The following is a 16,288-nucleotide window of genomic DNA, read 5'->3' on the forward strand; positions in this document are numbered from 1 at the left end:
TTCATATACACTTTCCTATTCAAATCTGTAAGTCTCAAGGTAATAAGTTAAATTACTGGGAAACACCAATAAAATAATAAAAAAACACTTTGTAGAGAGGGCACACTTCACTCATGCCTTCTTCAGGGCTGGTGACAAAAGCCTTTTCTTCAGCCCGTGTAGTAAGTTGGTTTGAAGGAATAAAGGAAAATTCAAAAGCCCAATTTCGGAAGCAGACTGACAAAATACTTCAGGTGCTCTCTGTCAGATTTACCCCACTTGCCTCCTGTCCCTCTTTTAAGCACCTCTGATTAGGTGGCTGAGTCATCTTCAACTCACTTGAATTCTGGAAAAGTGCCCATCTCTCTTTTTGATTTGAAAAGAACAAATGACGTTGCCCTAGGAGATCTTAAGTACTTACTTAGGTGGTGTAAGTCTATGTCTAGATGCCATCAATGTTAGCAAGTAGAGCAGTACAGTAAAAGTGGACCTTTGTAGTGAATCAGCTAAAGGTGAGGACCCAACATCTACACCAAGATGGGACTGGTCAGGACCAGCTCTAGTCTGGTGCCATGGACTCCATGCTGTGAGCACTGGATGCACTTCTGGAGCACAGTTCATCCAAAAGGCGTTTGGTTTCCATGCGCCAAGACTGTCCTGCAGTGCAAACCAAAATGTGGCAAGAGAGGGGACCAGGAGATTTCCAGCAGAAGTGCCCTTCTGCTCTGTCCTAAAATGCTAATGTAGCCACAACTTAACTCCATTTAGACTCCACACCAAAAACATGATGATAGAAATACTCTTACGACTATATGACTTCTGTTTGTGTTGAAGTCCATGAGACCTCAGTTTTTTTCAGCTACTTGATGCTTCTAGGACATCGCAACCATTGTGCCGTGTTCAAACAGGCAGAGGGCATTGTATAACTTAAATCTAGCGTCCTGGAGACACACTTGCAAGGTACTGATGACAGCAACTTTCAGTGCATTTTGATCTAAATTAGAGCCTGTTTCTTGCCATGAACTCTGTCAATCTTTGCCAGAATGCCAGATAGTCACCAAAGAAATTCCAGTGATAAAGTGCTCATTTTGAACATCGAGCAGTGAAGAGAACAGGCAGTTATCTGAGCAAACAATGTGCCAAAAAAGTAAAGCACTTGATGCGTGGTACTTTGAAGGGGGTATCTGAATGATGAGTTTGCAGGAAGTGTGTTTCTGTCCCTGTTGTAAATATTTAACCTCTGCCTGTTAATAGAGATGTTATCATTAAACTATTTTAATAAATGCAGCTTGAAACTAAGCAAGAAAGTTATACTTTATACTTGCGCCACAGTTTAAAACCTGCATAAATAGAGATAAATCTAAACCTCTTAAAAGTGCTAGTCCTTAATGAACTGCCACACAAATTTGTCTTCCTGATGGGAAGCCACTATGCTTTCTCCAAAATGCACTATTCCTATTCTCAGTAGTAATTTCAGTGTAAAACTCGTGTGCTAGGCCCAATTCAGACCTTTCTATCACGTTGCTGTGCTGTTCTGGTTTTCTGAGGCTCTTGCATTGTGCTCGCTGGCTTTGTACCTGGACGTAATTGCTGAACGGACGCACCAGTGGAAGAGCCTCAGCAGAGCTCGCTTTCTCACCTGGCTTTTGGAGACTGGGGCTGTTTCATTACTCTTGCTGAGCAGAGATTTGCTCTGAGGGTAACTGAGTATTTCTAACTAGGTAAGGTAAATGCCATGAAGGGAGACCTTGTTTCGGGTGAAAAGAGGGCATGTTGGTTGAAATGTTACAGCAAACTATATTGCCAAAGAGGCACTGGAGATTGGAAAAGGTCTTTGGAAGTTGGATGCTTCAGACTTTGGCAGTAGGGAGAGAGGTTTTCTGCAGCATAGTGTTGCCTTAATCTTAAATGTAGCACCTGTTTTTATTTGGGGTTTTTGTTTGTTTGTTTGTTGTGGGGTTTTTTTAAGGGAAATGAATTCTTAAAACACACAAAGTGTTTTACCAGGGATCTGAAAATGCTGCTTCTCTCAGAATAGGTTTTTAAGTCTCTTCAAGAAAAAGTGAACGGCAAACTTCAGTAATCAGTGAGCCCCGATCAGGGGTGTTCTGACAGCACAAGCGAGGGGATTGTGAAATAGTGCCTCCCTGTGCCGGCAATGAAATTTCTCTTCTCTTTGTGGAAGGCTCCTTACCTTCCTCAGTGGTGGTTCTTGCACTCTTCTTAATGTGCAAATTCCGTGCCTGAGACAATAAAATCTGAAGTGATACACAATTTATAAAGCTCTTCCACCACCCCAACTTTTGGAAAGCATCACCCTTTTGTTATGTCCTCTGGTTTTAAAAAAATATGCAGTTACTATGACAACTCTTGCCCACACTGGAAATTTCGTTATTGGGAGTTTCTGGCATGGCTTTTATTTGCATATGTTGCAAACAGCACTGTTATTAAACAGACTGTTAATTATTGTTCCAGTCATTGACTTGGACAACTGATGTGACAATAGTTACAACTTTCTGATTCCAGGTAAGAGTGGTCGTGCACAGTTCTATGCAGCTCAGTTTGCATGCTCACTGCTTTTATTTATTGCTTTTTTTATATAGAGAGATTTCTCTTTTTTTCCTTACTACCTATAGCCATGCTTACTTGTTTAAGGAACTGGGAAAAAAATTTTTTAGGGGTTACTCACCATCCATTTTGCGAGACATTTTATTAGATGTTTTCTTCTAATTTTGAGGGTATTTGGGGTCTTTTTATATTGATATTTATTACACTCTGTGTGTGTCTTTTGTTTTAAATTGGATTATTAATTTAGATCTTTAAAAACATGCTTGATACTGTACTTTGTTCTCTGAATAAATAGTGGCAATTAAATTATGCATTTAGGATCCAAAATTCTCATTGTTCCTGTCTGAGGTTTGAAAATTTAACCTAAAGTGATTATTGAATTAGTTTCCAACAGTATACAGTAAAGCAGTCAGCTTGCATTACTGAAGGCTTTATTATGATTTCATGATCCATGCTACAGGACAGCAGTAAGAGATGGCATCTGATAACTTGGCTTTTTGTTTTTCTTTTCCCTTTTAGGAATTTCCATGGGATGCAGATCATGCCACTGGACTGCATATGGGTAAAGGATGAGTTCTGCATTTATCTCAGGAGTCTTCCAACAGATTTTCTAAATTACCTTTTAATGGTGTTCTAAGTGAGCTTATGTGAAACAAATGGTATTGGATTATGAGCGAAGAAAAAAGCTTCAGTGTATCCCAGAAAATGTTGTCTCCTTCAAGAAGTACTAGCAGCTGCTCCTCCAAGCAGGGAAGTCGACAGGTAATACAAACTTTTTTAACCAAACTGAAAGCATTACTAAGCTTGGCTGTTACTTTTGCTCTTGAATATAGGCACGTCTCTTAAACTCTGTTTTCTTGGTGCTTGCTTGTTTTATTTTATCATGTCTCTGTTTTCCTTACTCTGTTTTCTTCTTTTTTTTCTTGGTAACTGAATCTTGTTTTGAGTCAAATGCAGTAAACACACATGACTGAATAGCAGGCTCTTGCAAAACTGGAATGCTAACAGTGAATTTGAATTTCTATCATGTTGTATGTATGGTGTCTTTACAGTGCAATATTGCTGCTGTAGCAGTGGTTTGATCCTGAAATCCCAAATCCTCCCTGTAAGGTACCACTTTTGTGGTGGAATATTGTGTAACTGCTCTGCTTATTTCAAGTTTGCAGGAAAAGGTGTGCGTGCATATGTGAAAGAGAATGCATTTTTCTGAACTTGACATAGGGCCTCTTAGGCAATGAAAAAGAGCCTATGAATGCCTGTGTGTGCTGATTGTTGTTGTAGAATTGTAGTTAAAAGAATAAGTATTTGTGAAGCATCTGGGTGCCCAATGCAAAGGATGCTTTGTTTTTTGCAGAGATGATGCTATTCTTTAAACCTTACGGTTTTAAAAGACATGTCTACGAGTGCACCTGACAAGTAAGACTGCTAAAGACAGCTTTTGTTTGTGGGCAAGAAACATTAACCTGCAGCCACACTGAGAATTAAGCTTAAACACGCTCAATCCATGCTTGCAAAACCATGAGCAACATGCTCAACATAAACTTTTATTTGTACAGATGCTGGCTTAGTGGAGCTCTTGAAACTGCCTCAGGTTGAAATTTTAATTAGAATTGAGCATCCCAATCCCCCAAAAGCTTTGGAGACCTCAGCTGTGTTTTGAAATAGCACCTGCTTTTCTGGGACTTCTGGCCCTGTACATACAATTGGCAAGGCAGACAAATCTCTGAACAATCTATGCTTTTTAAAGTGCTGTGCTTGTAGAAAATGCTGTGCATTTCTAATAGACGAAGCAAAGAAATCCTTGCTTTTAGGATGACTTTTTTTCCCCTGCAACATTATTTTTCATATCCTCAGTATGAGATTACCTTTAAAAAGTGTAATTTAAAACATTTGGTATTGTCTCTTTCAACAGTGCATGTCTATCAAGTGTTATCATGTAGTACTTAAATAATAAGATTTACATAAATCTCATGTGAGCATGACTAAGTCCACTGGTGTGTTACACAGCCAGTATAAGCAACCAGACTTACGCAGAAGCAATTTCTGCAAGAACCTTGCTTACTGCCATTTAACATGATCAAATCTGTTATCTAGTTCAGGCTTTTGATACTGTTATTAGCAGGTCCTATTTCTTATCCATTTTGTTCTCACACGCTCTCTTTGCAGAAAAGGAATCATTCAGTAAGGTTTAATGTCATCTTGTCAATCACCCATTTTTTGGTCTTTGATCCTTGTACAAAAATGCAAGGTGTACTTGACCAAGGTGAGAGATGCAACATGGTGTTTTGTTTGTATTCTTGGTACATCCATGCTCATTCCTTGTAGTCAGGCAGATGGTAAATTGCCCCATACACCTATCAGGTCAAGCTAAATAAAGGTACAAAGTAGGTTGTTTCCCAATGTATATTGAAGGTGATACAGTCGATATTTGTGATAGTATGGGGCATGGTGATAAGTATCTCCAATTAATATTTCACTATTAATCTTTTCATGGTCAATCATTGTAATACAAAGTAAGTAACAGTATTCTTTTGCGTCTAGGGAACCTGCATGGGTTGACTGATTGTCCATGTTTGCAGGGGGTGGTAATGATAGAGGCAAGCCCACAGAAGCTGGGGAGATTGTGTGACTTCTTGTTATGTGCTGGGAAATTATCACTAAGCAGGGCTAAAAGCTCTGCTTGCTTGCTTTTTATATAGTCTGAAAATTTACAAACATGTTTTTCAGAAATTACATGTGCTTTTTAAGGTTCCAGTGGTCTTTCTGAGATTTTTCTTTTTAAATGGGGACTTCTGATATTTATAAGGAAATCTTTAATACTTTCTCTATTTTGTTCTTTACCAAGTGCAATAACTTTCTAGCTTATCCTATAACTTTGCTTCTGCTGAAGTGATCTAGAGGTCTTCTTTCAAAGTAGCTAAATTTAGAAAGAAAAAAAATTAGTTCTAAATTGCATTTTCTTTCAGCATTGTCAGTGTTTATGTGCGTGGCTGTGTATTGCTGTTCCCTACTTAATTCCCGTATGGTTTTGGTGTTTTGTACATGGCTGTTTTTTCACGCTGAAGTTGTCCTGAAGTTTACAGAACAATCTTTTTTTGCTTGAGAAAACAGATTTAGATATCCTATGCAGTATGCACTCTGGATATTTACTTGAAGATAACTTCTGTGGGCCATTTTCCCTTTTTTTAAATTCATTTGTTAATTATAGTTTGTGATGGTAGCACATTTCAGTGAATATTTTGTTAGATACACTCTTCTGTGCTGCATGTGGAAAGAGGGACCTTGAGGTCTAACAGAGGCAGTACTGTGCAAGACTTACTGGCCTGGACATAACAGTGCTTTGGGTGAGGAATGAATATCTTCTCCCTGTTCCTGCTTCCCCAAAGGCTCTGGTTTTGCAGCTTGTAAAGATCTTTACCTTGCTAGATAGACGCTCTCTTTAGTCGTGTAAACTGTATGGTATAGCATATATAATAAAATCTAAATTGTTGGTCTGAGCAGTGAGAATGCTGAGATCTTGTGTCCTGTTCCTTTGCTCCCCCCTTCCCACAGACGGTTTCTTGTCACATCTGATCAACTAGTTTTGTTCGTATCATTAATTGCTTCTTTTCTTACTGAGCCTCTTGTATGGGTAAATTGGAGCTTTGCTACTAATATCTACCTACTCAGTCCTGACAAGACTTGGGTATGAGTTGCTACCCATCTGAGACTTATTTAATTTACCCTTTTCACCTGCATGTTAGTTTAAATGACAGCACTTCAGGTGTTCTATTAAGAAAACAGCAACAATCTAAAGTCCTTTAAATCTGTTGAAAGTCCCATAATCCAAAAAGTACCACAGATTTTTTTTTTTTTCCAAAGCTCTGGTACAAGAGTACAAGTAACACTGTTACTGATACTGATACTTATGATGAAACTTTAAATAATTTTGCCATAGGCTGTGCAGATTGGGGAGGGAAGTGCTCCAATTTTGATATTCTTTCCTTCATCTTCCAGCTCCATGGAGGGCTTCTTATTCCTCCTTCAAACACTTGCATCGCTTTCAGGGGCCTTCAGAGCTAGGCTCATTGCTTGCAGGTTAACAACAGAGCTGCCTGGCAGGTGCTTTTCTCTGTGCTATTGATCTGACACACCAGTTCTTTTAATCTAGTTAAGTAGAAAGAATTTCTGAAATGTGCAGGGGAAGGGACGTGGACAGTTCAGTTGTTTTTCCCCTCAAAACAGTGGGGTCTGATTTTTGAGTCTCTCTGATTTCCTAGTCTCTGATTTCCAGACTCTGTTGCAGGTACGCACTAGCACCACGTAATAAGAAGCTACCTGAGATTGGGGTATGGAACCCCCATAGTACCAGGCTGCTGTGCCTGCTAAAATTTAGTTATTCTTCCTCACAGAGCAACGTGTGTTGGTGCTGTAGAGCAGAAACAGAGTCCTGTGATGCAGAAGATGATCCACTGTGCTAAAAAAGAGTTGACCTAAACACGGCTGCAGGATGTGGAGGGGCCTACGCCTTCTTTTGCTAAACTCGGTGCCCTTTTTCTGCCAGACACAACACATTTGCAGAGTGAACTGTAAACGTTATCAGTTAATCCTGTTCCACTAAGTTCACCTTCACCTTGAAGGTTCATAGCAGGTTGGAGGCTGCTGCCACATCCCGCCTCTCTGCTTTTCTCTGCCTCTTTCCTTCAGTCATGGGAAGGGATCATTTCCACAAAGCCATTAAGTCAAACTGTGTCTTGTGAGGAAGGAAAACTGGTGTTGATCATCTTCAAATTTAAATTGACGTGTGAGCAAAAGAAGATGTATTGTGGTAGTTATTTTAAAGTCTAATTTGTTAACTAACTTTAAAAATAGATTCAGTAGGGAAAAGCTTTATGTCAGGAGAGCTGCTTAAAAAAACTCATGTTCTAAAAAAGAAAATTAAATCATTGCTGCCAATTTTACGAACCGTAACAAATGCTTTATCTGCAGCTGATGCCAGCCCTTATCCTCCACGAAGCGGGTTTATATTTTTGGCACTTCAGAATATTCTGTACAACTGACTGCATTTTACACTGGAAGAAACTCTGGCACTGTCATGTGTTTTGTTTAGGGAGCTGCAAGTGCAAGCATTGGCCTGAGAGCTGTTCAAACTCATTACTTCATTCTTTCTCCTGAAATAATTAGCCTTGAGGAGCTGTATGGTACAGAATATTGCAGAAAACAAGGAGGCTTTTGTTTTATTAAATAAAGAAAATTACTACAGTTAACTAACGACAGACTTATCTCTGAAGACCAAAGCATATGGGTTTTTTTCTCAGCCACAGAGCAGGTATAAGCCAAATAGTGACTACAGGGTGAATTTCCAGTGCTGATCTGAAATGAGCACCTCTGGACCTGAGAAAAGTAAAGAGTATGTTCTTCACTCAGCCTCGAGTGAAATTTCTGCCAGGGCAACAAACGCAGTATTGATCATTTTGTGCAGATAGCAGCCCATAATGGTACAAAATTTTTCGTAGTGTGATGACCTTAAGACACTACCAACCTGGGCATCAGGCTTATGCTAGAATTGTTAGTGCCGTTCAGCGGGGAGCTTGGGGGAGCTGGGTTTGGGGGTGTGGTGGTTGGGTTTTTTTTTTTTATTTAGTGCTGTGGTTTGGGGTATCTCTTTCAGTTCCCTGTTGTGGGATAAGAATCAGCAAAGTGGAGCATAATCTGAATGCTTCCAGTAGCTTTCAGGAAATCCTGTATCTCCATTTGCTCCTCTGCTATTTCAGACAGATGAGAACAGATGATAACCGTCCAACCTGATTCATCTGCCTTCATTTTAGAGAGTAAGCAGTTTTCTTTCGCTTCTGCAGCTGCTTCCAGCAATAGCCAGCTGATGCTTTTTCCTCATTAAATGTGTCAAATCTCTCGCAAAACAAAATACCAATCAAAATCCCGTAGGGTCTAGGTCAAGAGCAAATGAATCCAAAAGCAGTCACAGCAGCACAGTTTTGAAAAACGTGGGAGTTCAGGGGTTCAGGTGGGAAATACTGGACGCTTCTGTATGGATATACGTGGAAGAGGACCAGATGCTGTTACTGCGGCGTTGCACCTTGCATGTATCCAGCAGGTCCCCAAACTGTTAATTCTCTGAGCTATTCCTTGCCTTTCCTTGGGTAACTTAGTTATTAAATAGTTTTGTGCTTTTGAAAGGATCATTTCTAATTCAACTAAGCTACCTTTACGTAAAATTTGCAGTTGAAGTGTGAGGTTCCCAGGGCAGACATGTGAGTAGGAGACGTGCCTTCACCACCTGAGGTGGCCATTGGGACTGCTTAATGGGGGAAGTGCTCCCACTTCAGCTTTTCTTCCCATTTTCACACTTTTTACTTGTAAAGGCACATTTTTGGCCACCTCACTGACCTGAAGAACACTAAGAAATGTGGCTCTCCTGCAGGAAAGTGGGAGACACCTTGTGTCTGGACTGCAGGAGAGGCCCAGACAAAATTGGAGTTGTACTGCAGAACAGGATTGTATTTAAATGCTCTGTATTTAAAAGTTTGATCAAAACTGTTGACATGGTGTATATTCCAGCTGAGTGTAATTGGCAGAGCTATTTCTCAGCTGCTTCCTTTCTCTTCACCTCATATGCTCCATGTAGCATGGCTCTGTCTCACTTCAGGAGTCCTTTTCTTTGTAAGCTTATCCTTACAAAAAGGTGAATCTGGATTCTTCTGTTCGTCTTGATTGTGCTCAAATTTGTGCTTCTCTCGGGCAAGCAGACCACTCTGTTAACCATATGGAGTGTGTCCAGAGAAGGGCAACGAAGCTGGTGAGGGGTCTGGAGCACAAATCTTATGAGGAGTGGCTGAGGGAACTGGGGTTGTTTAGTCTGGAGAAGAGGAGTCTGAGGGAGACCTCATTGCTCTCTACAACTACCTGAAAGGGGGTTGTGGCAAGGTGGGTGTTGGTCTCTTCTCCCAAGTAACTAGCAATAGGACATGAGGAAATGGCCTCAACTTGCACCAGGGGAGGTTTAGATTGGATATTAGGAAAAATTTCTTCACCGAGTGGTCAAATATTGGAACAGGCTGCCCAGGGAGGTGGTGGAGCCACCATCACTGGAAGCGTTCAAAAAACGTGTAGACATGGTACTTCGGGACATGGTTTAGAGGGCATGGTGATGTTGGGTTGATGGTTGGACTTGATGATCTTCAAGGTCTTTTCCAACCTTACCATAACTATATCATAGTTATTTACCCCAGAGCAGGAAAGGGTTCATAATGATTGAGAATTTGAAGTGAGTCACAAAGTAGTAAAAATAAAAAATAAAGAATATGGAGTGTAACTTCTGCTTTTCAATAGGAAAAATATGATTTTTTGTAATTGTTGGTTAGAAATAATGGTATTTAAGTAGCTGTCAAAATATACCAAACTGGACTGCGTAAAGGAACTATTTGTTACAAAACTCTCAAGGATAAACCCCAAACCTGTAGGGGCACAAAATGTGTGTCATAATAACAATTCTGGTTAGCACAACTGCAGTTTTGACTTACCTTCAGGCAGTAGAACATCATTGGGTGGGCTGTAGGGTGTTGAATGATGGGAGCTGCCCACCCCCACGTTTTTACTGCTTGCAGCCTGTTGTGTGGTGAGTGCTGGCAGAATGAACTCAAGCCAGGGAAACAGCAACTTTCCAGTTTGTTCCATAAAGTGCAGTGCAAGGGAAATAGTAACAAAATAGTAGAGTGCCCCCAGTAACATGGTGGAATAAGAGATCGCATTCCTTAAGCTGTTTAATGAACATCTTTTCAACGATGGTTTGCTGTTACACCTTATTACTGAACTAATGAGCATATTACCTGATGTAAGTTTTTTCTAGGTTTCTAGGGGTGAATTTAAAGATTCTGGAGATGGATAAACGAGCACAACTAGCACTCTTGCAGATTTCAGTTTCATTTTTGTTTTAAAGTTTTTTTGAGTCAGTCAGGTTCTTTTTAGGAATACTTTCTTGTGTATCCTACAGGGAGGACCAGAAGTACTTACCCACCTGGTATAGTTCTGTTTCCCCAAAGTGTTTCATACTAGTCCTTTTTTGTCATTAAAGTCTGTATGTTAAAGCATTCTTGTGTCTTTTTCAAATATATGGGGATGGTATTAGCATGTGCCATTTCCTGTCAGTTGTCCGTAATTTTAGATCTGCCGAATCCTGTGGTAGCTGGCGATAAATAATTCATGAGATCTCTGATCAGAAATATTGAAACTCATGTTACACTGTCATCAGCAGTTGTTCCATAAATAAGAACTGTAAAAATACTATGAGGTTTATTCTCTTCTCTGTTATGTTGGTGCAGGGTCTTTCATTTAAGATTTCCTGATGGCAAAAAAAAGAGAGATCCTCTTTTAATTAGAGGTGTATCTGATGAAGGGTGTTTTTTATTTTTCTTGTATTCTCTCTTTATGTCATGTTCCTCATAGTACTTGAGTTAACTTCCCTGGCCTTTTCATTTGTTTTTATTTGATTATTTTTACTTTAGGGAGATTGCAATTCACACCAAACACAAAACCTTGAGTTACTGAATATGGGCAAAAGAGTTTCATAGAAAAGATCTTAATTTTCAGTGTCTTTTATTTCTGCTTCATAACCTACAAAACATATCCTTTTAGCATAGGCTGTTTCTGCCTGTGATGGCAGAAAGTTTTTTATGCTAAGTTGTGATTAGACTGTGGCTATACACTCTGTGTGTCTGTATGTATGTACAGAAAAATATACATATAAAACTCTGGTAAGCACATACATTCAATGAAGGATGGTATCATAAAAATAGTATTTTGCTTAGTTTGCATTGTTTCTATCAAAATAAAAAAGAATCTTGTGTCTTGGAAGATAGACACCAAATTGTAAAGATAGATCTAAGGTTAGATTTCAACAGCATTTGTTTTTGTTTTTTTTTACTTATAGCCTTCTTACTCTTGAATGTCTCTTAGCAATTCTGTTCTTTGGAAGAAATAAGATCTAGATTTGGATTTTCTATTCAAGCAGGACAGCTGGGAAATTGTAGAAGGACTCCGGGGAGCAATGAATTGTACCCAGGAGCCACAGAAGCAGGAGGGCTGCTTGCTGAAAAAGAGGAAATGGCCTTTGAAGGGCTGGCACAAGGTAGGAGACGAATGTGTATCTGTAAGCCTGATGCTGGTATGAGTGAAGCTTGCTTGGCGTGGTTTTGTGGCAAAAACATTACTTAAGAGCGAAGAAAGTGTTCTCCAAAGAAATATGGGGGAGGGTTGTGGTGGATTTTCTGTTTGGGCTTTTCTTGGGTTGGTTTGGTTTGTTTGTTTTTAATTCTCTGCATTTACGGTTACAGAGATACTTCTTTTTGGACAGAGGGATTTTGAAGTATTCTAAATGCCAAGCTGATGTAAGTGAAACCCTTTAAGGCCATTATAAGGTAACAACCCTATTTTATCCAAAATAACAACAATTCTATATTGTTGGCAATGGGAAATAGAGTATCAGCAGTTCTAAACAGTAGGTTGAAGGGAGGAAAATGATGGTTTCAGCAGGTAATATCTATCCTTTTGCTTTATTCTGGAGTGACTATTCTTTTTACTTTTTTGCAGATAGAGAGAGGGAAGCTTCATGGCTGTATTGATGTTGGACTTTCTGTCATGTCTGTAAAGAAATCAACAAAATGTATAGATTTGGATACAGAAGAGCAGATATACCATCTGAAGGTAGGTATTCAAGATTATTACAACTTTGCTCCTAAAATAACATTAGCTGTGTATGGTGGAGACCTTTGGGGGTTTTTTAATAGTAGGAGGTCTGTTAGTTATACTAATAACTTACTTTTTAGTCTCAGCAGACTAGTTTACACTTCATAACTTGAAAGGCCATATTGTACTGTTCCAGAGTCAGTAACCTCATTCTGAATAGAAACTTTGAAGATGCCTCATGTTTAGCAGAACTCTTTTCACGCAGCACTTTTTTCAGCAAAAGGTATGCACTTGTTTGTGCAAGTGCTTTTATTTTCAGTAGCTATATATATTGCTCTTTGTCTTATCTATAAGAAGTATTTTCCACAGTCAAATGTGTAGATTTCTCTATCCTTGTGGAATAAATTGTTTTAAAATACATCACCAAAATCAAACTTGCATTTGTGGCTAGTTAAACCTTGACTAAACCTTAAAAATGGCAATTAAGAAATGACTAATTAAATATTTTTTATTTATATTGGTTTGGGTTTTTTCCATCTGGAAGCTAAGTATTGTGTTCTGATTGGAAGTCATAACCATAGTAATTGAAGTTTCTTTCTTTCTTGACTTTATCCTGTGATTAACCTATCGTACTTAAGTTCATATGGTGTGCATTTTCATAGGAACATCATTAGAAAAGCTTTCCTGATATATTTTACCAATAAATGTCAGCCAGGCTAGCTGTGTAGAGCACAATATACCTTAGTTTCTTCGTTAATGATTTTGAATGTGAATGTTATAAAACCTGAAATTTTGTGTAGGTGAAATCTCAGGAGCTGTTTGATGAATGGGTAGCAAAACTTCGTCATCACAGAATGTACCGCCAGAATGAAATCTCCATGTTTCCACATGACGTCAATAATCTTTTCTTCCCTGTGTCTACCACTGCGGACTCTGTCCCTGGTTTCTGTGATTCTACTCCAGGTAGAAAGGTAATAGTTATGATTTATAAATAATGAGCTTTCATCAGGGATTAAGTTAGTCTGATTTCTGTTTATTAATTAAAGAGCATAATGGAAGTTTGTGGTGGGGTTTAAGTTATGATCTCAAATGTCAAGAGGAAAATGATATTATTTATAGATTTACTCCCAAGCAGTTTTCTCTATGATGCTGTTAAATTCTATAATATTGTCTCATTGTTTTAATGCAGTAAATTGTATTTTCATGATGACTTTTAAAACTGGATATTGAGTTAGAATCCTCATAATTTTTGAGACATATATCAGTATTTGTCTGCTATGTGCTGGTGAATATAAGTCTGGGTCACAGAAGAGCACTCAGATTTTCCCTTTAGCACTTTTTCATTTATCCTCCAGCTAATAAAACCTCTCCCTTTTTACATTAACGGATCTGACTGTGCTTACCTGAAGAGTATATAGGAATTATCCCAGAGCCATCACCTGTGGCCACTATTTATGGATCCAGCCAGCAGTGTACTTCTTTACCTGAAGTCTGTGACTGTTGGTTTGACAAATGACTTGACAAATGCTCAGTCCAACACTGTAACTGACCTCTTTGATGCAGTCTCACAGAAGTGTGAATGTGTTCTGTGCCTGAACACAAACCTCTGTGCCTGCAGCAATCTGCACATTGACTGGCTGATGCTCACCCAGAGAAGCTCTTCTGCTCCAGTCTGGAACCAGTGATGTGTTTTGAGAGTAATGTCTGTCTTAGCAATACTGTGTTACTATAACTGAAACAGCTATATGTTTCTGTCAACTCCAGAAGTGTCTCCTAAGCAGCAATCACCTCTTTGTTATCCTTTTATCTAAGGTTTTCTTTTCCCTGGCTATATTGCTCTATGGTCTGAGTGGGCTTGGTACCCAATACGTGCAGTTCATCGCTTTGGTAGGACTATCCTGTAATTGTGTATGAACAGCTTTTTGCTAGTGGCTGAGAGGGAGGTGATCTGTGCGAGCAGGCAGCTGAAAAAACAGTAACTCACCCTGCAGTGACCGGGCTGTTCTGCAAAGAGCTGTCTGCGTGCTTTCTGTGGTGCCAGCAGGCTCTGACAGCCTGCTTTTCCAAGGCTGTGTCTGCAGGCAAGTGGCAAACCTCCTGCAGCCATTTAGTTCTTTTCTCCCAACAGACAGCAGACATAGAGGGGGAGAAGAATATCGAGGGCAAAAGTGGAACATTGCAAAGCCCATGATATATCTATGTCTGTGCTCGCAAAAAAAAAAAAAAAGAGATCCACATGACCAGCATATCTAAAATCCATGCTCACTGTCAGGAAACTAACCATTTCTTCTTTGGCATGAAAAACTTTAATTTACTTCTAATTTATTAATCCAGATTTGCACTGCAAAGAGGCCCTACTTATTTTCATGTGAAAAATAGAAGAGGATAGTTCTTAAGCTGCAGTTAATCACCTTAGCTCTGCTGAAGCTAAATGGAAGTTTTCCAATTTACACCATCCTTAGCTTGATGCTAGTTGATAGCAATCCAGCAGTTCGGTTATTTTGAGAAAAATATATCGAGTGAACTTTTCATTGCATTTTATTCGCCTTTTTTTTTGCTTTTTCCTTTATTTGCTGATTGGTTTTCACATTGTTTTGTTGTTGTTGGGAGGTAGGTGTATGAATACACATATGTTTATGTGGAATGCTTGGATTCTAAAGCTTAGCCGTGCTCATCAAAAGCAAAACTATGCTAACTGGAGCTACACAAGCTCTCTCTTGTCTGTTTCTTGGCAATGCCTACTTCCTTCCTCCCTCTTGCTCATGCCCCTTATGTATATGAGTTCTGGAAAAGTTGGTTGTATCAGATTTCTGAAGAGATAAATGTGGGATTTGTTCACAAAATGCCAATACAATTGCTCATCTTTAAATTCAGTTTACTCGTTCTTTTAAAGGTGCTGGGATTATTATTTGGGTATACATATATAGATGACTAAAGCTCATACAGCTTTATGTAGGAATAAAACAGCTAAACTACATAGCTTAATTTAAAAATAAGTGTGCTTATTGATGCTTACTACTATTGCATACTAATTATAAAAATTGGCACAGTACTGAATGACATCATATGGATAGTGCATCTTATTCTGCAACTCAAGTTGGAGCTCACATTGGAAATTTAAAAAGACCAACTAAGAAAACTGCAACTGACTGAGATGCGGATGATGTGTTTCCTATGAATAGATTTAAAACTAGTACTACCTGAGTTTTGATATAAGGTGAGCAGAAGGTAACAAAATTTGTAAAGTGTATGCTTTAGAGAAGAGACAAACAATTTAGTAAGCTTTTCTCATAACCAGTAAAGTCATCATGTAATGGCACTTGAGATGAAACATTTTAAAACTGATTTTAAACAAGATGTTGACAAATCATGCAATTTGTGCAACTTCCTCACATAGATATTATTAAAGATGAAAGGTTTAGTAAAGTCTAAAAGTAATTAGGCATTTTGATGGCTATTATTTGTAGTTTCATTGGAGAAGATGACAGCATTATAGGCCACAATCAACTGGTAACAGTACTGGGTAGAAATTTCTTCCCATTGGAATCTACTTAATTGTACTTCTCAATTCACTCTTACACAGAATTTCCAGCATCTCTTGAAGTGTCTGATAGTGGGTACTGCTGAAAATGAGATAAGTTTGAAAATGGTTACTGAGATGTTGTAAAAGGGTAGTATTTACACAAATGAGGTGTATGGTCACAGATGTATTAAGGCCCGTCAAGCCAAATCCATGCTAAAATCATACAACCTTGAGTAAAATTTGTAAATAACGTCTAGTAGATCTTGCTTACTTCACTGAAAAATAGCTTTAACAAATACGTGCATGTTACATTTAAGTTACTTTTGGGGCTTCTTTGGGGAGCATGGAGAAGGACCAGAATGTCTGAATTTGGTCCTGTTCTGATATGGTGCTTTAATTGTATTAAGTTGGCTTAATTTATGCAGAATTTTGCCCTTCCTCAAAATCTAGTTTTCAGCAAATTTTTATGGTTCATTTAGTATTTCTACTGCTTGTGGACCACAGTTACATTAGATATCCTGACATTATGCTCAATGA

At 38.8% G+C, this 16,288-nt stretch overlaps 1 protein-coding gene across 1 annotated transcript in view; it reads left to right on the plus strand.

Annotated features, from left to right (window-relative positions):
* Positions 1–3,216: 3,216 nt before the first annotated feature.
* The window catches only part of OSBPL3 (oxysterol binding protein-like 3), a 42,391-nt gene continuing 29,319 nt past the window's right edge, over positions 3,217–16,288 (plus strand). Inside the window, exons 1-5 of the mRNA XM_010288759.1 lie at positions 3,217–3,309; positions 11,555–11,671; positions 11,877–11,930; positions 12,133–12,246; positions 13,029–13,199. Of these exons, the coding sequence (XP_010287061.1) occupies positions 3,217–3,309; positions 11,555–11,671; positions 11,877–11,930; positions 12,133–12,246; positions 13,029–13,199 (549 nt within the window). The remainder of the gene's footprint in view (positions 3,310–11,554; positions 11,672–11,876; positions 11,931–12,132; positions 12,247–13,028; positions 13,200–16,288) is intronic.

This window comes from Phaethon lepturus, unplaced genomic scaffold (genome assembly GCF_000687285.1).
Source record: "Phaethon lepturus isolate BGI_N335 unplaced genomic scaffold, ASM68728v1 scaffold10990, whole genome shotgun sequence".
NCBI lineage: Eukaryota > Metazoa > Chordata > Aves > Phaethontiformes > Phaethontidae > Phaethon > Phaethon lepturus.